At 38.6% G+C, this 27,768-nt stretch overlaps 1 protein-coding gene across 2 annotated transcripts in view; it reads right to left on the bottom strand.

Annotated features, from left to right (window-relative positions):
- Positions 1-21,951: 21,951 nt before the first annotated feature.
- The window catches only part of CPED1 (cadherin like and PC-esterase domain containing 1), a 286,479-nt gene continuing 280,662 nt past the window's right edge, over positions 21,952-27,768 (bottom strand). For both annotated transcript variants that reach the window (XM_037056521.1, XM_037056522.1), the window contains exon 23: positions 21,952-23,580. In XM_037056521.1, coding sequence (XP_036912416.1) covers positions 23,362-23,580 — 219 coding nt within the window. In that variant the 3' untranslated portion in view covers positions 21,952-23,361. The remainder of the gene's footprint in view (positions 23,581-27,768) is intronic.

Raw genomic sequence — 27,768 nt, forward strand, 5'->3', positions numbered from 1 at the left:
GATCTCAGGATCTCATTGGCTGAGAGCAGGCTCCACGGGAGGCACTGGGTCCGCAGCTGGGTCCGCAGCTGGGTCCAGCCCCTCCAGACTCCAATGTGTTCATGACCTTTCCTCCGGTCACTGTTTCTAGAGCGGGTCTCTACTGGAGAGCAAGGGACTCAACCCTAAGACTGATAGGGGCGCTTCTGTCCTGGTAACCCTGGGTGGAAGCGGAATGGGAGATGTTTTGAGTTCCACCCACCCGAGTTGCATTTGGATTAATTACCATCTGGGTGGAGTAGCTGGAAAATCTCACTGTCCCCATTTCTTTCCTCTCCTTCACCTCGCAGGAGAATAATCTTTTTGAGTCATAGTTGGTACCAAACAAGTTGACCTTTCAACACTCTGCTTGAGGTCTCATGTGTCAGGAAGATTGAGTGGCCGGGTGAAACGCTGTCAGGCTGGAGGTGTCGTCATCTGTGCAAGCATTCATTTTTAGCGAAACGGAAGGTTTCAGCCTGGCACCTGACCTACCATATTTACATCGTGTTGTGTGATTTCCTTTTCCCGGTTTGTGTCACATTCCTCATCCTTGAAAGCACTGTCAGAAGATGGAGCACAGAAAAGGCATGTGAGTGAGAGCTGTCCAGAGAGTTCTAGAATAGAGGGGGCTGTATCCTTACCCTTCTTTCCAGACTACCTTATGTCTCTCATGGAGAGTTTGGCAGAGGCTACAACTGAAGACAGATTCTTAAAACATACTTATTAGACACCTACTGTGTGGCCAGTACTGTGAGGAATTATAAAGACAAGACTCTTTCTCTGGAGTACACAAACCAGCCATGGAGAGGAGTCTAAAAGAAAATAATGTGAGGTCCTCCGTAAAGGAGATTATGGAATCCAGCTGGGTACTTGTTAGAGCCAAAGAGAGTTGAGAAGCAGAATGTTATGGTGCCTGGAAATTTAAGAAGGTTAGTCACTTAGTGTTCTGCAACCTCAGGGAGAGCTCTGAAAACAAGTGGGACGGACTTAGCTGTGCTGTCAGAAAGCCCTGGCTCACCTAGTTGGTGACAGGAGATGTTTCCGAGAGGTATCAACTGCTCCTCAGAGGACTTAAGAAATATTTGTAGATTCTCACATGCACAAATCAGCTTAGAGGATGCCAAAACCCAGACTTACTCAAATAAACGATCTTATTGTTTGCTTTATTCTCAAGTAAACAATTTGATTTATTGCAAATCTGCAGAGCAATTAGCCCAGAGCAATGAAAGCTCACTGAGATTCATCCTATACCATTCACTCCTTTATTCAACAAGTAGTTACTGAGTGAACACCATGTACTATAAGCCACATTGTAATTTTTAGAGAGTCACATTGATGATAGAGTATAGTTACTGATCCAGAAATATTTTAGCGAATGGCTAGTGGCCTCTCTGAAACTCAGAGGCTTCCTCCAGGACACTTTATTCTGTGAGCCCCTCCAGAAGGAGTCCTGGAGTGTTCATTGCTGTGCCCCCACCACTGGGCCCAGTACACGAGATTCTCGTTTGGATAGAATGCAGTTTATTGAGTGAGTTAACATAATGAGGCACATTCTGAGCAGATATCTAAGTGGCTAAATGATGAAACTAGAGAAGTGTCTGCATTTTTCAGGGGACTGGAGGAGGGAGGAGAAACCAATCTCAAAACTGGGAGAGTGGAGGAGATCAGTACTTTATGCTGATTTTAGTGGTAGATATTTTAAGGAAGTTGTTGGATTTTTTTATTGAAAAATGTATATTGAACTTCTATTATGAGTTAAAAAGTGAGGAGTAAAACTAAGCTAAAGTTCATGGCCTGATTGGAAAGACAGAAAGTGAATAGGTAAGTACAATACAGTGTGATAAATAGGGGAAGTATAGTGTGCCATGAACCGCATAGGAGGATTACTTAATCTGGTTTGGGAGTGGAGTGGTCAGTTGAATATTGCTTTCATTATCACTCTAGGGACCCATCACTGTCCAGACAGATAAAGCATCCAGCTTTCAGATATCCAGCATTCAGATAAAGCATTTAGAAGAGAACTGGAGTATTCTGTTCTTACAGTTTAAGAATGCTAGGGTAACCGTTTTCAAATACAAGCTATAATTTTAGGGCCTGAGTGGTGCTGTATCTCTTTTGTATAATGTAAGGCCTTTGGGGTCATTCTGCCCATACCTATAAAGCAAAGGAGACTTATTTTCAGTAGCTGATCCAGCTGAACTAGGCATTTCATTAAATGAACAGACATTTGAGTGTCCAATTTATGTGTAAACTTGTGTGCACCAAGAACCCACTATGTGCCCTCAGTGTTTTCTTTCTTACTTTCTCTGTCCCTCCCTTCTCTCTCTCTCTTTCTCTTTCTCTCTCTCTCTCTCTCTCACCTTGCAACATTTCAGCCCATACAATTGATACTCATGTTATACATAAAGGAATGAATGTGGAAAGATTAAGAAACTTGCTCAAGGTCACTCAGCTAATAAGTAATAGAGTAAAAAAATCTTATTTTAGGGGATTTATTCTTTATACCACAACATACTGCTTCATAACTTAATTCAGATCCTTTATTTTTTCCTAATCAAATTCCTGATCAATGGACCTCAGGGTCTAAATTTCTCTTCTGCATTCCATGGTTCACAGATATCTCCATCAGAGTTCTGTTCCCTGATGCTAAACCAAAACTATATATATTTTCATTGAAAAAATATATTGAGCCTCTATTATGAGTTATAAAGTGGGGGTAACACTGAGCTAAATGGTAGTGGAGTTCACAGCCTGGGTATGTCACCTGAGAAGGTCTCCCTGAGGCCCATGGTGGTCTGTAAGCACATCCTTCCATTTCCCCAATCTTGCTGTCTGGTTTCTGTGGGCTGGGAGGATCAGTGGGAAGAGCATTAGGATGACTTGGGCAGCTATTAATTTCAACTTTGAGCCTTAGTTTTCTCAAATTTCAAAAGCTTCCTTTCAGATCTCAATCTCTTACTGGAGTTCCCATAGAGTTGGAGGGAGAGAACATACGTGTGTGTGTGTGTGTGTGTGTGTGTGTGTGTGTATATGTATGGAGGAGAGGATTGCATTTACTAGTGGATTTGCATTCCCAGGAAGAGGAAACCCTTAAGTATTGACTGACAATTTCCAGGGTGGTGCAGGATAGAATTTTCTGTCCTTCATCTTGTCTTCAGTTCTACTTTTGCTTCTGGATTTCCATTAAAATGAATTATTTTAATTGCAGAAATTTTTAAGTGCTTGGAATTTAAAATATAATATTGTCAGGTCATATGAAATTTTATTTAGGGGACAAAAGAAATTGTTATGTTACAAATATTTTATTTATCCTGGAATATGAAAGTGAGGAGCTCTTTTATAATCTAATTGATCTCCCTTAATATAAGGTGATTCATCTCTACTGCATTAGTCTAAGTGATGCTCCTTATTTAGAGTTAAGAAATGAAGTTAAAAATGGGTAATATCCAAACATATACACAACTATACATTTCAAACTGTTGACTTTTTCACAAGTGTGAAACTCATTTTTATTTATTATTTTTGATTTTGTAATTTGGAAAGAGGACAAAATATTAATTGGCTAACAGAATATGACCCGGTGTTTACTGTGCTGTGCAAGCTTTCTAAGCTTCAGGTGCCCATGCTCATAAAATCCTGCAGAGATCATACATTAATTGTTCACAAATGAGAGCTGATATTATGGGATCTCATGATGAATCCAGCTACCTTGATTAGTTCTGTTAAAAGAGCACCATGTGATTCCACATTTTTATAGGTTGCTGAAGCATCAATAGCTTCTTGATTCCAAAAAGATAACATGTATTTTAGCTTGTTTTTCTGGCAAAAGTAAGGTGTTTTAAGTTATATTCTAGAAAAGGATGTTTAGGAAGAGGAGAGCCAGATTTCATGCACATTAATTTCACGCAAAGGAGCTCTCTTGAGGGATTGAATCTATGACAATGGTCATCTCTGATTGGCTGGGCTAAGTGAACCAGGTAAGTAGCTGGCTGGCCACAAATCATATTTCCTGCTCAGGACATTTGTAGATTGTTAGCTATAGAACTCAGAGAAGCCTGTTTTTTCTGGTAGTTTTCTCTCAGTCCCTGGGAAACTCAGCAAAAAGTTTGCCTGCACAGATATGCCTTGGCCTCTGCCTCTGGCAGTCCATCAGAGGACAAGACTTCTAAAGGCCCTGTTGTAAGAATTTCTGCTGCAGATCACAGAGACTTATGTACTGGAAACTGATACCAGAAGCACCCCAGCTGGTCTTAACTCCCATGACAGAACAGAAGACCAGAGGTGACTTTTTACATAACTGGGTCCCTATCCATTCTATTTTAAATTCCACCTGGATGCTACCAGTGTGGGACAGAGCACAAACTTGTGGTCGCTGGCTCTCAGGCAAAGGCAAGAATGCATTCTGGATGTCATGCTGTCATTTGGTGGCCAGAAAAGCCCAAAGGGATGACAATCTTGAAGCAATAGAGGAGATACCAGTGACAGAAAGGGCAGGAGTAGGATGCTGGCTTGCTTTTCAAATTTCCACAGTTACAAATGTGTAATTGTTTTGTTTACTTGTGTAAGAAATTCAGACTGAAAATGCCTCATAAAGTGTTAATATAAAATGGCTTATATCTAGTGGAATTGATACAGAGTATGCAATCTTTTTGACAAACCAGAGCAGTCACCAGTGCTGGAGGACACAGCAAATACACACAACTGAGGGAGAGTATTGAGTCTCTCTGTATCCTTTTCAAAAACATTTTTCTGAATGTTGTAAAACAAAACAACTCCATAAATTGATGAATTATTATCCATTTTAATAAGTTATCAAGAAAATAACTTTAAAGGTATAGTATGTATGTTCTGTTACAGTATTATTGATAGAGCAATCACTGGGATGTCTATAGTGGACAAAAGTTTTCTCTTTTTTTATCTTTTACAAAAATTGAACAATATGAAATTTTAAAGGAGAAAATTCTGAGGGAAAAGTCATTCAGAGAGAACGGATGGTGCCCCTCTTAGTCTAACTGTTGGTCTGCACAATTAGACCTAATTATTGTGACATAATAAATGTCCTTCTGCCAATAAAATGTCCCAAATCAGCAAATGCTGAGATTTCTTCTGTATTTAGGGTTGTTATTCATATAGTTAACTATTGGCTACTGTTCTCATTTTGGGTGGATAGCATGTCAAAATGGAGTTGGTTAAGCCCAGCCAAGCAACAAATACCAGCTGGCATTCACTCATATCTCAGTCATCACATGAAAATGAATCACATTTAAACTTGACCTTATTTTTTTACTTTCGAAATCTTTAATGATTTTTTGTCTTCTCTCACGAATTCAATTTTATGCACCTTTAAATGTAAGAGTATGAGTAATTCTCCTGGAACATGTTCCCCTCAATGTTTACAGCAAGACTGAGTGTGTAGTAGGCATTCAATAATGATTGTGTGGTTGTTGTTTTAATAGACAAGGAATCTCTCCTGAAAGTGGAATCAATGAAGCATTAAGTTGAGAGCTGTCAGCATTGACATAATCTACGAATTGGCCCCTTTTCAATTGGAAATTCGCCATGACTTGTAGCTAGTACATTGCATTAGTATGTGCCACATGATTTGCACCAGTTCCAAGGGGACCACCAGATGGCTATGCCCAGTATTCACAGCTTCAGTTTCTGCTAGTGTTACAATCAGTAAATAAGCTGATACTCTTAAATCTTTCTGACAAATCTGTAGCTGTGCCATGGGCTCTTTTCAGGTAAGTTTGTTGAGTGAGGCTAATAACTCAAACTCTTACTGGAGTTCCCTCCAGAGAATGCTTTTATTTGAGTAGGCAAGTGCTCAGAGCCCAGGAGATTTACGAGGGTTCAGAGACATAAACACAAACTGCATAATAGGTGTGAGGTGTGTTCCAGCTGCAGCCTTCTCACCTTCTGTTAATGATTACGGGAAGGGAGGCATCAATACAAAAACAGCCAACTTGAGGGCTCTCAAGTTTGCAATCTGATGAAGACTTCTGGTGCCAGACCAACTTCTGGGGTTGTCACATGGCTTCGTGAAGCTGCTTCCAAAATGGGCTGAAAACCACAATATTGATATACTGGGCCACATGCCAGAACAAAGCCTGAGTCCAGCCGACTCGGTAAGATTCCAGTTGCTACTTGAGCACCAGTGTATTGTCTGGAATCCCCAGGGCACATTCATGAAACTAGCACCAGACAAATAACAGCGGAGCCACTTTTTAATGCTGTTTTGGGGAGAGAACTCATATTTGCCTTGTAGGTTAACTGAGTTATGGCTGGCTTCAGCTGGAAGAAGTTTTCCTTCAGGAACTGATTTGGCCTTCAGCATATCTTAATTTTATAGTAATTGTTGGCAGTCCAGGGTGGGGTTCAGTGCTGGAATCTTACCCTTCATACTCCACCCCTCCCTGCCCCAGAGGTTCTGATGAATAAAGCATGCACAGAGAGAACTAAACCAGTTTGGGCAAAGTATCAGCTTTATTAAGTGAAAGTCTTCCTAGTAGAGCTGGATTATGCAAAGTGAAGTTTCCTTCCCGCCTCCCCCCATCCCCCCTGAACTGAAGACAGCAAAGCCTGTCCAATATATCAGCTCAGTCTCAGGCTGAAAAGCTAAACCTCAGGGAAAGGGCTAGGATGAGGCAATAGGAAGTGGAGAAGAGAGCTCACTCTATTTGAGAACGTTCAGGTCTATGAAGAGGGAAGTTGGAGTCATCTCGCTTTTCAAGTATGCACTGGTGACAGGGACCAACCACCTGGCCACTCTTTCTCCACAGACAAGAAGTAACCATTGAGGTGGGGAATAAGGTACAGATTCCTTTACAATAGAGGAAAGAAGTAGGAGTATAGGAATTTAGAGGGACACCCTCACTTCCTTGCGCAGAGAGGAAAAGTGAACCAGTCCTGCTAATGTAGTGTTGTAAGCCCTGAAGATAGAGGGACAGGTAGATTAAGAGCCTTCATGGAAACTATAGGCAGGATAAGTATGAGGCAAATGTTATAGACTGTATTCTGAGAAAAGACAAGTTGTGCAGTGATAATTAGCATTAGTGAAGAAAGTGGTTAATTTAGGGTCCGATGCCATTTGCTGTCATGCACTTGGAAGCCACGGTAAGACACCCTGAGTGGAACATTATTCAGAGGAACACCAAAAATCAGTGTCCCTGAATAATGTTCTCCTCTACCTTTTACACTTAGGCCATATTATTTGGTTAAATATTATTTTTATGTTTATGGTTTCCTTTGGTAACATTAAAATGAACTCACAGTCCCTCATATATTGTCATCTCAGGCAAGTGGCCTAGAAACATGGTGGGTGGCCCAGCATAATCAATATGAGGTTAGAAAGGCATGTGAGAATAAATTACAAAATAGACTATCAACAGGAGACTCACAATCAGTAGGAAAAAATTGAGAAGTGTATTATAATACTGATAGAAATACAGATGTTCATAAAATGCTGAATACATATTTTGATTCATTTCGTATGCAAATCACTTATTTGTAGATAGATTGCATACATTTTCAGACTAGACAGAACATGTTATAGCTGTGTGCGACTGCATAAAATGAAATATGCTACATTTTTAAGGATATTTTAAGTCATTTGCTAACATTTATGATGGAGGGCTATTTTTGTTAATGGCTTATTTTAAGGTGTGTCTTGACCTGAAATTCAAAAAGGAACAAAAAAAAGGAGTTGAAAGTTATAAATATATTTCACAGCTGGAGAAAAACAGAAGAACTACTTAGGAAGATGAAGCTCATGCAGCATTGTTCCTCTTTTGGGCTTAGTCTTATGCAGTAGCTCATAGCAAGTCTTGGAATCTCTGCCTCTTGTCCTTATATTTGAATTGTAGCCTTCAGTAATCTAACCATAGTAAACAATAAATTAATGGAACTTTGCAAAACAAAAATTTCTCCCATTAAAATTCTCACAATATTATAGGTTTTAAAAAATCATATATGTGGCCCTGGCCTGGTGGCTCAGTTGATTGGAGCACTGTCCCATACACCAAAAGGTTGTGGGTTCAATTCCCAGTCAGGGCACATGCCTAGGTTGTGTGTTGGATCTATGGTTGGGGTATATACAGGAGGCAGCTGATCGATGTTTCTCTCTCTATTTCTCTCGCAATTTTACCCCTGGCTTCTTCCAATTCACTTTATTTTGTTTGCTTTGTCTCTGTCATTTTAGGAGCTTGCCTCAGATGTCTGGTCATCTTTACTTGTGGCTCATAATTATGAGCCAATTGGAAGTTCTGAGCATGTGGGCAGGACTAATTGACTTCAGGTTTTACTTTAGGGTAATTTTAATGGGTCATTTTATTGGCTAATCTTCAACATCACTATATTTGCCTTGTCTCTTATGCTGGTCAGGTTCCCCAGAGAAGAATATGTCAGTCTCCTGTTCTGATGATATTGGCGAAAGCTCTTTTGTCTAGAAAAGAGGGATTGAGAGGTCTTAACATTCACTGTCTCATATAGTTCTTACTTCTTTTTCTTTTTTTAAAGAAAGTTCAGCCTTGGGCTGAAAATCTAATGTAGTCCTCACTGGCATAACTGCATAACTTAAAGAATTAATTTTGACACGGTCAATGTTTGAATCAGACTAAAGGACAACTTTTATTGTATTGCGGGGAAATGTGAGACACACAATTAGCAAGTGAGTTATAGTCATTAGGTTTATTCCTAAACCAAGAACAAACTCATGATTCCTAAGACTAAGCTAAGAAAAGGATTAGTCATTTCCAAAAGGCAGTTTCAAGGACTTCTGGTGAAGATGGAGGTGTAGGTAGACGTGCTTTGCCTCCTTGCACAACCATAAGAAGGATCACAACTAACCTCAAAACAAAAAACACCCAGAACTGTCAAAAGATCAAACCATATGGAAGTCTGATAACCAGGATTTAAAGAAGCCATATTCACATAGATGGGCAGGAAGGGCAGAGAGGTTGTAGTGTGGCAGCAGTGAAGCGGTCATGGTGAGGTGGCTGGCAGAACAGGCAGTTCTGCAACACATTTGGTGGACAAAATTGGGAAGTATAAGTGAAGAGCGAGCAATCCCAACCACAAGCCAGACTGTGCAGCCCAGGGTTCCAGCACTGGGAAATAAAGCCTCATAACTTCTGGTCTCTCAGGAGAAGCCATCTAAAGGGTCCACATGGTCCTAGGATGAACACAAACTCATCCACTCTGAGAACCACCACAGGGCAGCAGCTAGCGGGGCACCAGTCTCATACACAGGGGATGAAGTGACTGAAAACAGGGCAAGTGCTGAGCAAGCCTCAGTGGTATTGTCCCCTCTCCAACCCCTCCTCTACCTACAGAGCCACAAAATGGCGAAGTAGGTTGCCCACCCTGGAAAATACCTAAGGCTCTGCCCCATAAAACTTAACAGGTACATTAAGACAGGGAATCAAAGCAGCTCTGCCTAATACACAGAAACAAACACAGGGAGGCTGCCAAGTCAAGGAGAAAAAGAAATATGGCCAAAATGAAAGGACAGAACAAAATCCCAGAAAAAGAACTAAGAAATATGGAGATAGCCAATTTATCAGATGCAGAGTTCAACACAGAGGTGATAAGAATGCTCAGAGATCTCACTGAATACAGCAAAAGCATGAAGGAAGAAATGAAGGCTACAGTAAGTGAAATAAAGAAAAATCCACAGGGAACCAACAGTGAACAGAAGGCAGCCAGGGCTCAAATCAATGATTTGGAACATAAGAAAGAAATAAACAGTCAACCAGAACAGAATGAAGAAATGATAATTTAAAAAAAATGAGGAGAGAATAAGAAAACTCTAGGACATCTCCAAAAGTGCCAGTGTAATCATGGGGGTGCCAAAAGGAGAAGAGGAAGAGCACGAAGAAGTAATGAAAGAAAACTTCCCTCATTTGATGAGGGAAATAAACATACAAATCCAGGAAGCACAGAGAATCTGAAATGAGCTGGACCCAAAGAGGACCACACCAAAACACATCATAATTAAAATTCCAAATTTTAAAGATAAAGAGAGAATCTTAAAAGCAGCAAGAGAAAAAGGGAGAATTACCTACAAAGGAGTTCCCATAAGACTGTCAGCTGATTTCTAAAAAGAAACTTTGTAGGCAAGAAGGGACTGTCAAGAAATAGTCAAAGTGCTGAAAAGCAATGACCTACAACCAAGATTATTTAATTCAGCAAAGCAATCATTTAGAATTGAAGGGCAGATAAAGTGTTTCCCTGACAGGGCAAAAGTATAGGAGTTCATCATCACCAAGCCCTTGTTATATGAAATGTTAAACATCTGGAGGGTAATCAGCAGGTGGGGTGGAAGGGAAGAATAGGGAAAAGGCACAAGGATTGGGAATCATAATTGGGTAGGTACAAAATAGACAGAGAGATGTTAAGAAAAAACAGGAAATGGAGAAACCAAAGAAGTTATATGCATGCCCCGTGGGTGTGAACCAAAGTGGGGATTGCTGGAGGGAAGGGCGTACTGGACAGAGGCAGGAAAGGGGGAGAAGTTGGGACAACTGGAATGGCATACTCAATAAAATACGCTTTAAAAGGCAGTTCAAAAATAATAAAATTAACCAGTATAAAATAAGAAATTTTCCTCTTGTGACTACAACTATCATCTCTCTAATAAAGAGCATCTTTGTCAACAATGTAGTGACTTAATGGCAGTATAGTCCAACATATCCAGATAATTACAAATTTTAGTTTTTAACTGCAGACAATGACCCTTTGTTGCTTGTTTTGAGGCATATCCTCTAAAATCTACTCGCTGAATTTGTGGTTTAATTCTAGACCACCTGACTGACTAATAAGCATGGCATAAAATCACACCTTCCCCCACATCTTAGGTTTTCTAAACCTCTATTGCTTTCTCCCCTTAATTCCTCTTGTTCCCATTCCTTCTCTTTCCTTCTTTTTCTCATTTTCTGTTGCCTCCTCCTTTTTCTTTCCTTTTGTAACATGATGGACAAAACTCACCTTCCCAATTGGTGATGCTCCATAACCCATGCCCTCATAGCTTAGGATCACCTTCCCAATTGGTGATTCCTTATAGGGAATCTTAGGATCAGTAGGTGACTTAAGTGTTTGACTAAGTGTTTACTTAAGTAAACACTCTTAAGTGACTTAAGTGTTGACTTAAGTGTTTGAATCCTGTTCTCCTAAGAAACCTTTGCCAGAGACCATTGTTTAGTACAGCACAGAAATAAACATTGCCAAGAAGAGCGTGATCTGTCCATGTAATAGCCATATTTTTTATTTACAGGAAAAGGACAGAAGAATAAATTTTATAGTTTACCCTCAGGCCACTGAACTATTGCCACTGTGGAGGCCAGAGACAATAACCATATCTCATCAGATTTAAAAAAAATTTTAAAAACCTTTACAAGAGAGAATTTCACCACAGCTTTCTTTAACCCTCTAAATATTCAGGGACCATTCATGTCTTAGAAGCTTGATGAACATAGGTTTTCATATAATGATCTCAAATAGTTTGGAGGCTCTAGAAGGAGAGCACCATCCTCATACACGTGATGGAATAACCCTGTCCCCCGCCCCTGCCCTGAAAAATGCACCTGCATGGAATTACGAGAATGGATATAACAGTGAGGTCACTCAGCTCACCAGAGCAGTTAAATTGATTCTGGCAATCCTTGAGGTAGTTGGCATTGCAGCCAGATTGCACTTATATTCAAATTCTGGAAAAAATAAAGGCAGATCCACACTTTTAGTTTCTATCAAAAGTTAAGCCAGTGACTGATTGTCTCCTCATTAACAATGCTTTATGTCCAAGTCGACCCTTTAAGTGGCTTGAGTTTAGATGCAGTGGGCTCCTGCTTAAAAGTGAAATGCAATACAGCACAAACCCTCCCTGCTTTGGGTAGTAGTGAAAACCAGCAAACAGGCAGACAGAAATGTCCTGTTTATTAGGTCTTTTTGACTAAGTCAGACAGATAAAATGCAAGACAATGGGGTAATTGGAGTAGCTTAATCAGGTCATCTTTAAACTCTTCACCTCCCTAGGTGAATAATTCCAATTTCTTTAGCAATTCCTGAGAGACACTACATTCTAAGTTCATTGTTCAGCTGTGATTTTAAAGTTCAGCCTTTAGAGGTGAATTTAGCACAGCTTGTAAATTAGTCCTGGTGGCCCATTGGTAGCCAATGATCCTCTGCTTCTCAGGCTCACCTTTCTGTCAGAGGAATCTTCTTTGCAACAGTTTCCCTCAAAATTATGCCCATCCTTCTCTTAACTCACTGCATTGAGTTTAGCCAGCTGTTGAGAGAAAAATAATGTCATTAAACTCATTCATACTGCAATAGCCTTAACTTTCAAGTATATCAGCACCTTCATATGCCCTGGAAGTTAATGTTATGATTTCACTAATTGAAAGGATTTCAAGCAGAAGAATCTAGTAAAATAAAGAATTGTGGACACAATGGGGAGTCATCTGGTAATAAAACAAGGAAGCTTTCCTTTTGTTCTGAATTCCAGATATAACTGTGCGAAAGTGAAAGTATCTTTCCCATGGTTTGTAGACAATCCTCTTCACACTTTCCAGATTCACATTCAAAAGGCATATATAATATTAGTTGCAAAATCAAATTGCTAAAGAATATATCGGCTACCTTATTTTAGGGAAAATGCACGGGGAAATCTTTTAGTTAATCCACTGTTGCAAATAATTATGGAATTGGTGAATGTAAAAGACGAGAGTACCTATTTGAAACTCACCAGAAACACATGTCTTCCTACCTATGCATTTTAGTAAAAATGCAATCCCTCCAACCATAGTATTTTCAATTCCATAATTAAATTCAGTTGCATCGTTAATGTATGTTGACATTAACTTGTATCTCATATACACAGGACTGGGAATACACATCTGTTAACTTGAAACAGCTGTTTGCAAAATTACTACAATATGGCCAATACTTCTTTTAACCATTATATGTTTCCATTTAAGCATAATTTGCATCTGTAAGTACCTATTATACATACAATTAAAGGAAGATTTATGACATAATAATGATGAATGTTGAGGCTACACTAATATTGCATTTAACAATAGCATCATAGAAAAGTAAAGTTAATGAAATATTTCTATAGGTCAGAAGCTATGACCCATTGGTATGCACACTCAAAATACAGGGTGTGTGTGGACATCTTCCCACACATTCTAGGATCTTGTTAGTGGACAACTCCAGATGCGGTCACCAGCATCTGGTCACAGTTCCTCTGTTGTCTCCTCTGTTCCCAGGAATGGTAAACTCTTTCGGATGGTTTTTGATGCTCCCTAAGTTTCCCACTGCCCCATTTCTGGGTAGCTTTTACCTAAAATTCCACAGCTAAACATGTCTTACTTTGTCCTTTCTTAAAGCTTTAGTACCTGTGTGAGGCCTTGAATTGTAAGGCCTGATGATTCATTTAGACCTGGGTGTGACTTCATTGCACCCTTTTCAGTTTTGGCAGGGGAAGGACGGAGAGAACATCAGCCACTACTGTGATGAGAAATGGGTGCAGGACAGTGAAGCAGAGGCCTGGAGCAACTTAGACCTGTGTGTTCTGCAAGACTCGGGGCCAGGAACCCCTTTCTTTTTTTATGATTTTATTTATTTATCTTTTTTTTTAGAGAGGAAGGAAAGGAGAGAAGGAGAGAAATATCAATGTATGGTTGCCTCTCGTGAGTCCCCTGCCGGGAACTGGCCTGCAACCCACGCATGTGCCCTGACTGGGAATCGAACTGCGATTGTTTGGTTTGCAGGCCTGGGCTCAATCCACTGAGCTACACCAGCCAGGAACCAGGAACCCCTTNACCTGGGTGTGACTTCATTGCACCTTTTCAGTTTTGTCAGGGGAAGGACGGAGAGAACATCAGCCACTACTGTGATGAGAAATGGGTGCAGGACAGTGAAGCGGAGGCCTGGAGCAACTTAGACCTGTGTGTTCTGCAAGACTCGGGGCCAGGAACCCCTTTCTTTTTTTATGATTTTATTTATTTATCTTTTTTTTAGAGAGGAAGGAAAGGAGAGAAGGAGAGAAATATCAATGTATGGTTACCTCTTGTGAGTCCCCTGCCGGGAACTGGCCTGCAACCCACGCATGTGCCCTGACTGGGAATCGAACTGCGATTGTTTGGTTTGCAGGCCTGGGCTCAATCCACTGAGCTACACCAGCCAGGAACCAGGAACCCCTTTCTGACAGCTCCCCCAGTACCCAGAAACCTCCCCAGAGTCAGGGTGGTCACCCCATGTGTGGTTCACACCTCCCTCAGCTACCTTTTTTGTGCCCATCTGAGTCTTTGGGACACAAAAGGAAGAAACAATTGGTACTCTCTAGAGAGTTTTGAAAGTGATCATGCCATAATGTGATCAAACATAATGCCATTTCTGATATAATTCTTGTCAAAGCCTCTTAGACAATTTCTATTCTGAGCACAGATTCTAACTCCAGAAGTGCTAGTGTATGTTAGAGTAGTCATTTTTCATTTTATAAAAATGCACTGAGTGTCCTTTCTATGCTAGGCAGTTTACTTCTAAACTAAGAATGCAAAGATTAAAATACTAAGTGAAAGAAGCCAGCTGAAAAGTAAAACACCCCACATATTATATGATCCCATTTATATGAACTGTCCAGGATAAGTAAATGTATAGAAACAGCAAGTAGATCGGTGGTTGCCTAAGGCTGAAGGGAGAGAGGGGGAGGGTGAAGAATGACTATATTTCTTTTGGTCATGACACTAATGTTTGAAAGACTATGGTGAAGGTTGCCAATGGGTGCAAATATACTAAAAACCATTGAATTGTACCTTTGAAATTAGTGAATTTTATAGTATGCAAAATTTATCTCAATAAAACAATTAAAATAATCAATGAACACAACTAAGCAAGCAAAAGTTTCAGTTCCTTCGTCATAGTGTTTCCATTCCAGGGAATACAGACTATTAAATAGTTAAAAATACAGGTCAGCATAGGGCAAACAGAGGGTGCTAAGGGAGCGCAAAGAAAGGACACTGACCATTACCTGGGGAATCAGAGAAAGACTGCCAGAAAGTGGCATCTAAGGTGAAAAAGTAGTAGACAGAGAAAAGATCGCAGGGAACAAATATTTGCTGAGCTACTACTCTGTTAGGTGCTGCATGGTAAGGTGATGAGCAAGAGTCAATTCTAGGTCCAGAGGAGCTAAGGTCAGTGGGGTAAGATATGAATCGGTGATTAGAGATAATTATTATATAATGGGTGTCAGCCCATGGCAGTTGGTACAAATTCAATACCAACAGGAACCCCTCATTTGGGGCGTGGTGAAGAAGCAAACTTCATTTAGTACAAACCTCTTGACTGCAATACAGCACGGTTGTCAACAGTGCTACGGTGGCACCCTGGGGACACGCCACTCTTCAGCTCGCCAGCTCTGCTCTGGGATGGTCTGTTTTGCATGGGCCTGCAAGATGTTTTCTGTGCTTCAAGCTCTAGTCAGGAAAATGCAGTCTTTGGTCTTTGGTGGAAAATCCATTCCCTGAGCCAGAGGGGAGCTGGTTTATATAATAAGATAAAAGTCCCCACCCCTGGTCCCTAATTGGTTACGATAGGGCAATTTTGATTGGTCAGTGCTATGAGGAATACCTCAGTCCTGTTGTTTGAAAGAGGACTCCAGGAACTCTTCTACAAGGGCTGGCTCACACCACAGAAAGGGTGCAGGCAGGTGGTTTAGCAGCCCAGGGACAGGCAGTCTAGTGGCATGGAGACAGGCAGTTTAGTGCAGAGGCTTCTCCATAAAAGTGTAGTTCGCACGAGAGGTTCCTGCACAGAAACGGTTGCTAAGCTCTGCTTCTTTGTTGCTGCTCGTTTTATTTGGGCCCAGATAGCCACCAGAAGCCCTTCTTATTTCTCAGGATTCACATGGGGTAGTGCAACAACATAGATGGATACAGGGAACCTGGAAGTAACAAAAAGGGTAATTAAATCTGGCGAATGGGGCGGTGGCTGGTGTGGCTCAGTAGATTGAGTGCTGGCCTGTGAACCAAAGGGGTGGCTGCTTTGAATTTCAGTCAGGGCACTGCCTGGGTTGTAGGCCAGGTCCCCAGTAGGGGGTACCCGAGAGGCAACTACAACTTACTGTTTCTCTCCCTCCCTTCCCCTGTCTCTAAAAATAAATAAAATCTTTTCTAAAAATCTGGTCAAGGGGGTGGAGGTTAATAAAAATTCCACTTGAGGAGAGTTAGTTGCATTTTAACCTACTAAGTTGGAGAACTGTGACCTTGCCAAGTGTCTTTTACCCAATGATGTCTTCTCACTCCTTGACCATGTCAGCCTTTGTTAGTGGGAAAGCCCTGTGAGATCAGAGCCACTCAGGAAAGCAGGGATGTGGAGAGGAAGGTGAAGAGCCAGAGTGTATGGCAGGCACCCCTACTAAGAGTAATGCCCACATTACTTGGTCTATTTATTTTCATCAGGGTACAGAGCTGCCCAGTCTTCTTTCTTTCCCTGAGTTCTTTTGTACTTTTAATAATGGGAGCTCTTATGACTCTGCAGTCAAACCTTCCCTAACATCTTTTCATTCTGACGATTTCTGGCAGTTCAGTTACATGTCACCTCCCAAGAGAAGTATCTGCCAGACACCTCCCCTAGCACAGCCCTCCTGGCTCTACTTGGCAGAGGCCTCCAACCACATTCCCCACATGTCCAAACGAGCACCTGGTTAAGGCATCCAGAGATAGAGAACCTGTTATTCAAAAGATTTTACGTACTGCTATAAATCAAAAATAAGGAGTGTTTTAAAGAAAGAAATATAATGGTTTTAAAAACTATTTGGAACTCCTCTATTATTTATTTCATTTTGTAGGTATGTGTCTGCACACACATATTTACACACACATTTGTATGCATATTTATTCAGTATGAGTTTTTGTTTAAAATAGTCCTGAATTCTTGTTTTGGAGTTCTGTATTTGACAACACTCTCCCCAGACACAAACCAGGAAGCCTTGGTTTTGGCCCCACGATTTTGGCTTCCGTGTCTGCAGAGGCAGCATAACAAGACAGTGCTCAGTGGTGAAGAGAAGGCATTTATTTTCACTGTATTTAATAACTGTTTACTGAAGATGATGCCCAGGGAGGCTTCCATTGGAAGGGAAATCGACATCCAGAAACTCAGTACTTCAAAGACTGTGATGATCCCAGGAAACAGAAAAACATTGTTTAGGCCAATCATTCGTTCAAGATTACCCGTTCCTCTGGGAAACAGGAAACTGAGATACAATGTCTTTCTCAGCCTCATCTCAGAATCCATAAATAATTCATGGAAGATACCGATTCATTTCTAGAAAAGGTGGCCAAGAGAGAGTTCCACATGTTTACCAATACCATGGACCAGGGAACTCCAGCCCATGGAAATGACTCCTGTTAGTGGCAGGCATAACTTTGTGCTCAGGGTTGATCCACACCCTTTAAAAAGCATGCCACTGATTTTGCATAACTAATGTGAACATTGAAATGGGGATTTTTTAGAGACAAGTATGAACAGAGACCAGCTTTTCCCTAGAGGTTATACACATGTGGTAGAGACTGATGACCCCAAGTCTGTGGCATTCAATGACTGGACTCCTTTTAGGTTACAAAGGCATCGTTTCAGTTTCCTCCTGTACTGTTCTTAATTGAGACCAAATTTTATCTTATAAGTAGAAGAAGTAGCTGCATATAATTTCATGCCCTGCCAATGACATAGGCACTGATTTTTAACAAAACGCTTATAAACTCTTTTTATGATACTGTAAAACTGGAGAGCTCATGCCCATTAAAACACAAGCTTCGTATTACATGTAATTAAGGCAAGGAGGAGAACATAAAAATGCAAGGTTTAAAATGTATCTTGTATTACATATTAAATGCACACAGAAAATACTACATAAGTTCCATTTCAAAAGTCAAAATAAAGACAAGGATGAAAGGTCGCCATGGCTTAATGATTCTATGCATGAAAAAAATTGAGATGGAAGGTTGGCTATTTCAAGTTCTCCCGAGGTTATACTATTATTGGTATATTGATGATTAAAGGTCATTTTTTATTTTTTCCTAATTATAAATAAGAAGGTATCATGAAAGGCACATTCAGCTGCTATTTGGTTAATCTAAATTATAATTTTTGTCCAATAAAGTTTGAAAATTATTATTCATTTTATTTAAGAATGAGAGCCTCCAAAGCAAGTTGTACATTGAGAAGAGGTTTGAAGAGACATCCAAGATCTTTCAGAGGCAGCTGAAAAGGGTGCTGGGCATTGCTATCCACTCCAGAGCCCAGTGGAGGAGGAGGCTCTCTTCTGGAGCAAAATCAGTGCTGTGGCCCCGTTTCAACCCTTCTCTGATTGCGATGGGCCTCGTGGGTTAAACTGTGCCTCATCTGCTTCAGGGTGGGCATTTTGCACCACTCTCTTCCTTCCATGTATTTGTGGCCAAGGAATAATAAGAATTCTGAACCCCAGGTCTTCAGCTATTAATGTAAGGTCTACCAGAGACTCAACAACTTCATATCTAAGTGAAGATGTGTGGATATATGACTGATTATATGTTACAAACTATGCCCATTTTATTTTAATATTTTAAGATTTTCTTTCTGTTATTCAGATTGTTGACTTAATTTAAAAATCATACAATTATAGACCAAATAAAATTATATTATAGACCATAAAGAAAATTAAACTGTTAACTTTGATGCCATACACTGAACTTTCGAACTACAGATTTTGAACATTTTATTATGGAAAAGAAATGAGAATATAGTGAACAAAATATATAAATAAATTCATAGCATCACCGTTCGGCTTAGTCCAGCCCTCAAAGTAGCATCGGATTGGTGTATTTCACCAGCCACCCACAAATAAGAAGTTACTGAGTAGCTGAGAATCATGTTAGATTTCTGAGGCCATGTTACTTCTGAATTCTAATGTACAAATAACCCATTGTATTTACTTCACTTTTTAAAAATATCAAAGCATTTAAGTGAATTTACAGGAGTTACTTTTTCATATAATAAAAGTAATAATATGACGTTATACAGAAATTTCCTAAGTGAATAGTTTGGTTAGGTATGTCAAATGGCTCCTCATAATAAGCCAATCAGCATAAATCAAACTCAAAACCTAATCTACCTAAATACAATGACTCTGTAGGAATACAAATCCCTTTTTGTAGTGTTTTCTCTAAAAGTGGCTATTTTAATTTTATTATTATTATTATTATTACTTGGATTTAATTATCTTCAGTTATATTGCAAATAGGCTTATAAATTGCAAATATCCTTGATACACTTTAAAAGTTAGTTTTTGGACCATAGATTGAGTGTGTTAAAGCATAGTGATCTGACATTCATTAGAGCCATCAAACAAATTCTTTATATTTCAATGAGCAGAAAGAAAACACATGGAGCACCATTTCGGGAGGACCACATGCGCTATAGCACATGGTTTTCCCTAAGAACCCTTAGAAAAAAATGAGTTCTATGGTCCCCCTACACCAACTGAGTGAATCATAAAAGAAATGTGGAAGGTGATAATAGCAGTTTCCACAGTAATAAAAACATGATAAAATGTTCTTGGACAGTATGAAAACTTAGAAGCCCTGCCAAGTACAAAACCTAGTCTGTAGGCACTGGCAGCATCATGCTGTATTTAGTGGGTCTTTGGGGTTTCCAACAACTCCTGGTTCATCCCCTAAGTCAAAGTGATCTATCAAAATGTCTTAGTTTCTGAGAGCAATCAAAATCATTTGAACTTTAAACACATATTGAAAAAAACTACTGTAAGCATTTGCAGAGCAATTATTCCTCGACTCAGCCAAAATGCTAGAATCTGCTGTCATATCGTTTTGTGCTGCATACATATTTTTGAAGTTATCAGCCCATACGAGCTTACCCAAAGTTACATTTGTTCATTTTAAATACATAATCCTACCCACTAATTTTGATGACATTTTTATTTGTTTCTGTTTATAAGAGGAAAATTCACAGAGAAAATTTTTAGATACTGATGCTTTGGGAGCATCAGTATTTGCTCAGCTTAAGGAGCCCATAAGAAGGGGGTGTCAAACTCATTTTCACCCAGGGCCACATCAGCCTCACAGTTGCCTTCAAAAGGCCAAATGTAATTTTAGGACTCTAACTACTCCTTAACAGTTCAGCAAGAGCTCAGCACTGCTGCAGGGTAGAAATAAAGTGCTGGACCGGATAAAACAAGGTGGAAGACAGGGTTCGGCCTGGGGCCTTGTGTTTGCCACCTGTGCCATAAGATAATATTTAATAAGATCCTAACCCTGATCATCTTGCCATGCTCTTAACCTTATTTTTACATTAGACTCCTGCTTCCCCTCCCATCACTCCCTAATGCCAAAGTATTACAGCTTTGAAATAACTCTTGTTGGGTTACATAGTTTTTGACCAGTTTTTGTATCCAGGAATCCTTCAGTGAATTGGAACTAACAGGAGAAACTTTGATGCATAACAGTGTTATATTTCCCCCAATAAACATAACAGGAATGATTTCCATTTCAAAAATCAGTGATTTTTTCACCACTGTTTTCCAAGTAGGAATCATAGTTTTGTAGAGATGACTGCTAGGCGTGGGCCAACTATCATGAGGAAGATTAAATAACCCAAGTGTAAACGCAACCAGCAGGCAGTGGTAAGCCTTTCTTTTTCCTCTGTCCCTCCAGGCTCTTATTCTCCCACTTGGACGGCTGGCAGTGGCACATGAGCTGTTAAACACACACACACATACACACACACACACACACACACACAATGCCCACAGGGTCAACAGTGATGCTTGGAAATACTTATGCAGTTATTCTTGACTTTTAATATTACAAATGTTTTCTTTAGTTTAGTTTAGATTGGATACTAATCAGTTTTACCAAAAATACACTTCATTTAATTTTTATATCCAAAAATATATTAAAATGCCTACTCTTATTTTTTATACTCAAATCATTAACTTGCTAAGCACATACAAATGCACACCCATACATACACACCTATTTCCCCAAGGTAAAATACACTGTAGGTTTTTTTTCAATTAAGGAATAACTAAAATGATTTTTAGCATTTCAGTGCTTTAGCGTAAAAAAACAAAAAAGCTTATTATAGCACCATGTTCAAAAGCTTTGGTCACTGTTCAGCAGGGAGTTCATCTGATGAAAACTTAGAAAATACCGGGGTTGGAGTGTAGTTTTCTTATTAACCACACTGCATATTTGAGTCTGTGTGATAATCTCTGTACCAAGTGGTCACCATTTGTATGGCTGTACACCTATATTAAAAAGGAAATAAAAGATACTCTGAACACAGAGTATGACTAAGAAGGCATTTATTAATACCATCATTACAATTATGTCCAAAATCTATTATTATTTCAATGGAGAAGAGGTAAATGCCAGACAAATCTCGGACAATCACAATTAGGTTGATAGTAAATTGTAAGAAACATTAACTGACTATAACCCTATTACAGAGAATGTAATACATTAAAACTCAGAGAGGCTGCATGAATTGGCAACATCTTCATTGAAAAAAAATGACTGAAAACCTAAAAATGATGCTTATATGTAGTTGTAGATATTAGGAAAAAACTCATTTTAAAAGTGAATTCTGTACCATTCTTTTAAAAAATCTATCATCTATAAAATGCAGATATGTTTTGCTTATATTGTGATATTTGTGCTTAAATATAATTTAAAATAGTTATATATAAATTCAGGTTACCTTCATATAAAAATATATGTATAAAAATAGAATATTTAAAGGAGGTGGATATTCATAGTAAGGAACCGGTTGATCAAAATAGTTTTATTTTTATAAGGCAATAAAATTGAGGTATTTGTACATTTGGTATTTCAGCCATGTGTTGAATTAACCCTCTCAGGTCTTTTTTCCCCACAAATAAGAAATAATCCTTTAAAAACCATTATAACTGTGAGATGTTATTTCACAATGAAATATTTGTGAAATAAAGGAATTTAATATTTTGAAATTAGAATATAGAAGGAAAAGTTCTCAATACTAGAATCAGATGTTTTATATGTATGTATAATTGTTTTAATAAAAGTAATTTATGCCTACTCTAAGTTTGGATTAGATACAGTTGTTCAGGGAAATAAAAGTATAGTTACTAGTAATATAGGAGTATTTGTGGGTATATACAAATGCTTTGTGGAAATAAATGCCTGTGCACTTGAGAATGCCTATCTTTTGCAAAATATTTACATGAATGTAATTGTAATCTTACATTATATAGGGCTCTAATGGCAGCCAAATCTTTTTTAAACAATATCATCAATGAAATAAACAAAGTATACATGAGGAGCTACATTTCATTTCACACTTTAAAATGACATATTTAGTCAACTCAGACTACATTTACCCATCCAACTTCAGGGACAGGATAGGAGGGAATGCTGATGAAAATGACAAAGACTGCAAAGTTACACATACTGATGTTTTAACTGTAGTTATTACACTTCTTATCTCTTTCATAGAATCTATTAGAATGCCTTTGTGGAGCATTCCTGCTGTTTTCCTTTCAGTTATAAAATTTAAAAATCATAGAAAAAAATTTTTAAGTAAGCATTACATCATAGACACCATGTTTTTCTCCTGGTAAGGGACATAGGTGCAATCCCTTCTTGCAAGTGGAATGTAGTTACCTTTTTACCCTTTTCAATATTAATGTAGTAATAGAGAAGATAACATAATATTCAGAGCATTATCCATTTTTCCACATAATTCATGTGTCTGTATTTCCCTTTCTCTTTGTTAGGGTTTATTTCACTCTCATTTAAGAGACAGGGGATAAGGGAGAAAGAGAGAGAAACATTGATGGAGAAATACCAATTGGCTGCCTCCTGCATGTACCCCAATTGAGCCCTTAACCTGGGCATGTGCCCTAACTGGATATCGAATCAATGATCTTTCAGTTACAGGATGATGCTCCAAGCTCCAAACAACTGAGCCCCACTGGACAGGGTCGTGTGTCTCTTGATTATCACAATGCAACACCTGGCCCACAATGGTTCTTGTTCTTATTATGTCTCCAGTAACCTTTTTCTAGCTCTGTCTCCCACATGGATAACCAACTGATTTTAAGTGCAAATCTTAACTTTACCAAGCTGTAAGAAAAAAGTGTCATTACTTTTTTAGGAATGTGTGCACTGGTGTGTGTGTGTGGCAGTGTGCCTGAGTGCATGCGGTGAATCTAAAATACACATGATGCAGAGAGTTTGGTGCTTAGGCAATCATCCTAGTGAGTGGTTTGTCTTTGAGTCCAGATTCAGTCCTCCTCTGGGGAGTCTACACAGTTCCTTTACTTGCACACATCCTGCTGAGTAGGATTTCAGAATAAACCCGATTGATTGGACCTCTGACATGATATGGCGATTGAACGTTGGTTACTGACTCTTGTTGTTGTAGTAGTTTGCTTTGATTGCTGAAATATTTCCCCACAGTATGATTTCTTGATTGTTTCATTTTAATAAAGTGATTTTCTTTGGATAACTTTGATTTCACTACCTGCAAATCAAGAACAAAAGAAAATAGTGAAGCAGCATCAAGGGCATTTGAGCTGTGCATAGAGCATTGTAACTAACTCAAAAACTTGAGCATCATTTCCATCACACAGATACTGCCGAAAGGGCATTCTGATGACCAAGAACCAGAGTATCTCGTTTTTCAGAAAAGGCCAAGATTTAGGTTAGAATTTTGCTACTTTTCTTACCTCAGGGCAGCTGTACCCAGTATAACTAAGGAACAGCCTCTGGTGTTCCTCTACCACACTGCTCTGTGTGTGTGTGTGTGTGTGTGTGTACATGTTCAGGCCAGATGATATCACATATAGAGGATGCAAATGTGCTTTTTGTGAATAACTGATTCAAACATGGTACTCTAAATCTGTCATGGCACCCTTTTAGAGAATGACAACTCAAACTATTTTAGAGTAAAATTATTTTTCCATTGCACAGTCATAATGTGACATTGTTACAGTTAGTGATTTCGTTTCTCTGGGCGCCTAGCCAGTGACGGAACCGGAGGAGCAGCCTATGCCTTGTTAAGCTAATAACCCTTTACTTGTTTGTACAGATGCATATACATTTTTATTTTAATTTTTTTGAATAGGCATTATAACAAACATTTATAAAAGCACAAAAGGTTATAAAATAAGAAATTTCCTTCCCATTCCTGCCCCCCACCTCCAACCACTCAATTCCCTCCCCAGAGGAAACATACAAGTATATTCCTAGTTTCTTTGTGATTCTAATCACAGATATTTTATGACTAATGACACACATATAGAAAGAGGCCATATTTACTGTCTATTTGTACAGTTTACAAAAAAGGTTTCCTGGTGGAATCCTATAATTTTCAGCTTTGATCATTTCATCAGTATAATCATTGGGATATTAGTGACAATGATCAGAGTGAACTAGGTGGGGACCCAGACAGAGATTGAGGGGGGTTGGGAAATAGGGAGGAGAGAAAATACTGGCAAAACTGTTTTGGGTGTCTTTACAAATTAATAACAAATCATGAATTTCATCATATTAATGCCATTGTAAGACACTAATTTTGGTCAATATGCACATGTGTGCTATTGATAACTAATGAAGGCAATACATTTAACATAAATTTTTAAAATTCTTTTTGAGTGTTTTATAATGATATGAATATATGTTTTTGATCTCATATAAGAGGATGCAATAAAACAGTTCCAAAAATATAATATTTAAAAATAATAACTATTTTGAAGATAAATATTTTTAGTTATGTTGCAAGTGAGCATGAATCTTTTTAGAAGATTTTTAAAGAGAAATTCTGTAATGATCTATATCAAAATGTCAACAGTAGTAATTTTGGGGTGGAAAAATTATAGGTGATTTAAAGGGATTAAGAAAAAACTCATAGACACAGACAACAGTGTGGTGATTACCAGAGGGAAAGAGGGGTGGGGGGAGGTAGAAGAGGGTAAAGGGGGGAATAAATGGTGATTGGCTGGGGGTGGTAAACACACAATACAACACACAGGTGATGTGTTGTGGAATCGTACACCTAAAACCTAAATAATTTTATTAACCAATGTGACCCCAATAATTTCAATAAGAGTAGAATGTATTCTTTGTAACTTTCAGTCTTTGACTTTTTAAAATTAATAAGATAAATGTGCACTACTTCTAATCATAAAAATGTTAAAGCTATTCTCATTTTTAAAGAAATAATGTTAACAGCAATGCATTTTAAAACCAATTATACCCTGCTAATGCCAAAGAAATGAATTGTTTTCCTGTAGCTATGGGAGGTTTGGCTTTTCATGATCAGTCCCTTAGGGCCATGATTGTTGAGAAGTCCAGTGAAGTCAGTGGTTTGTGGTAGGGAATCCCTGTGGATCCTAATTTAGGGGTCAGCTTGCAGTTACCCACTGATTAGTATTCCAGGTCCCAAGGCTTTAAGTTTCTCTTGTGTGCAGCCCCTCCTACCTCTGTTTGGTTGTACTATAGCTTTAAATATGATAGGCTGGGAGGTGCCCTAATGTTTTCCTAAGGTTTTGTCCGTTTGGGGAGAGGTCTGTACTCAGTAATAGCAAGATTAGTAAACATTTTAAAAGTTTATTTAAGGAAACACTTCAGCATAAATATTACATCTGACCCTGAAAAAATATTATTGCAGTGTTCTGAAGCCAAAATAAGTTTACTTTTGTTTACATAATTTTATCTCACATTCTGGCTTTTGCAATTGCCTGATGATCTGCATACTAATTATATGTGAAATTAAAAAAAATAAGTCCATCCCAATGCAAAAGGTTATAGTACTTCAAACATTATTTGAATGTTTCATGTGATTTATTTTTTATTTTTTTATTTAATTTTTGTTCAAGTACAGTTTTCTGTCTTATATTCCCAGCCCTGCCCCCCGCAGTGCTCCCCACCTCCCTCCCATTTCCATGCCCCCACCTTAGTTATTGTCCATGTGTCCTTTATCCTTGTTCATGTGATTTCAGGGCTGGGTTTAAAGTTGCATTACAAAGGCTGGATAATGCTAGTGTAGACACATGAAACAACCTTCAGTCTGATTCATAAAAGAGACACACACAAATGCACAGTTCCAGTGCATTTGCTGAAGCAGATGCTTTCACTCAGGAGTAAAGTCAGTATTTTGCCATGTCACCTTAGAAAGTCTGACCATGTATTTCTTTTTCTAAATCACTGAGCTGACCTCTGAGAATGAAACATGGCATGGCCCTTAGATTCTGAGGGTCAGCCTTGTGCCACCTGCAGTGTGAGTGCTTCCTTTACGCGTTTCCAGTGGACGCCTACACGCATGCCCGGGTTAGCACGACAACTTAATGCAGCTGGTTTCCACTCAGCACTATTTTTCAGGAAATCATAAAAGATGATAAGCTTTCTAGTTGTCTTGATAACCCAGTACCAAACTGGTACCGAATCCTGAAAGCTGACAAATGTACAAAGAAAGAATTCTTTCCATTTTGATTTGTCAATATGTAGATGGAAAATAATTCTCCCAAATTCTATTGTAAATTGAATCCAAGAGACTTTAAAAAAATCAGCAGTATTCTACACTATGCCACTAGTACATACAATTTATTTCAGGAATGCAAGTTTCAATATTATAAAATGTTCAGTCATAGGAAATTACCAAAGAATTATTTGTGGTCATACTATAATTTACATGAACACCCAAAATAATCTACAGAAAAATAATGAGATACTAGAATGTAACGTTTAAAAATATATATTTGCTATTATTATATTGATAATTCATTGGAAATATACAAGGGAAAATATCCCATTACACTATTGAAACAACATCATTAACTTCAACAGTAGTGCAGGTAAAGAATGCATTGAAAGTCTAATGAGACATGAAAGAAAACATAAGCAAATAGAAAGACAAATCCTCCCAAACTAAATAAAGTGCTAGTACAATGGTAATCACAGCAGGATTGGGGAGAAACTTAACAAAGAAATTCTAAAATACACATTTAAGAGTAAACATAAGAAAACAACCAAGCCCATCTGTGAAAGAAAAACAGTAATAATGAGGGGGGACATTCAGTACCAGACATTTATTCATCAATATGAATGGAATCAACCTCCAACAACAATTGACTGAGTTTGTTAGTTGTACAAGCCATGTATGAGCAGAAGTTAATACTGAGAGAGAAAGAGTAGGAATGTTCATGCTACAGATTAAAACACATTTAATGAACTGTTACTGGTCCCTAAAATGTTGACGAAGAAATATGGTAGTTTTAAATAAAGTCCAATGCAATATAAATCCAGTGGCCATAAATGTTGGCAGTATAATAGTTTTAATTGTATGGAATTAAAATCAAGAGAGCATGTTTGAGGTGGACCTCTGTGCCAAACTCCTAGCAGTCTCCAATGAAGAAGTGGGTGAGCACTGGGAGATATAAGGGTAGGAGTTTTTTCTATTGTAAATACTAATTTTTAATTTTTTAGAGTTACTAAGAATCCATGTAATTCTTCAATAATAAACAGTGGAAGAGAAGCCAAATAATGCCATGTCTTATAAAGTTAAAATTTAATTATATATATTTTTCATACGTTATCCACTTTTTAATCTCCAGAGGTCTCTCCATTGAGAAACACATGGAGTAATTCAGATATGGTCCCTACCCTCAAGAGAACTATATAAAGACACATGTCTAAGATACTTGAAGTAAGA

Source organism: Sturnira hondurensis, unplaced genomic scaffold (assembly GCF_014824575.4).
Source record: "Sturnira hondurensis isolate 20B ecotype Veracruz unplaced genomic scaffold, ASM1482457v3 Scaffold0008992, whole genome shotgun sequence".
Lineage (NCBI taxonomy): Eukaryota > Metazoa > Chordata > Mammalia > Chiroptera > Phyllostomidae > Sturnira > Sturnira hondurensis.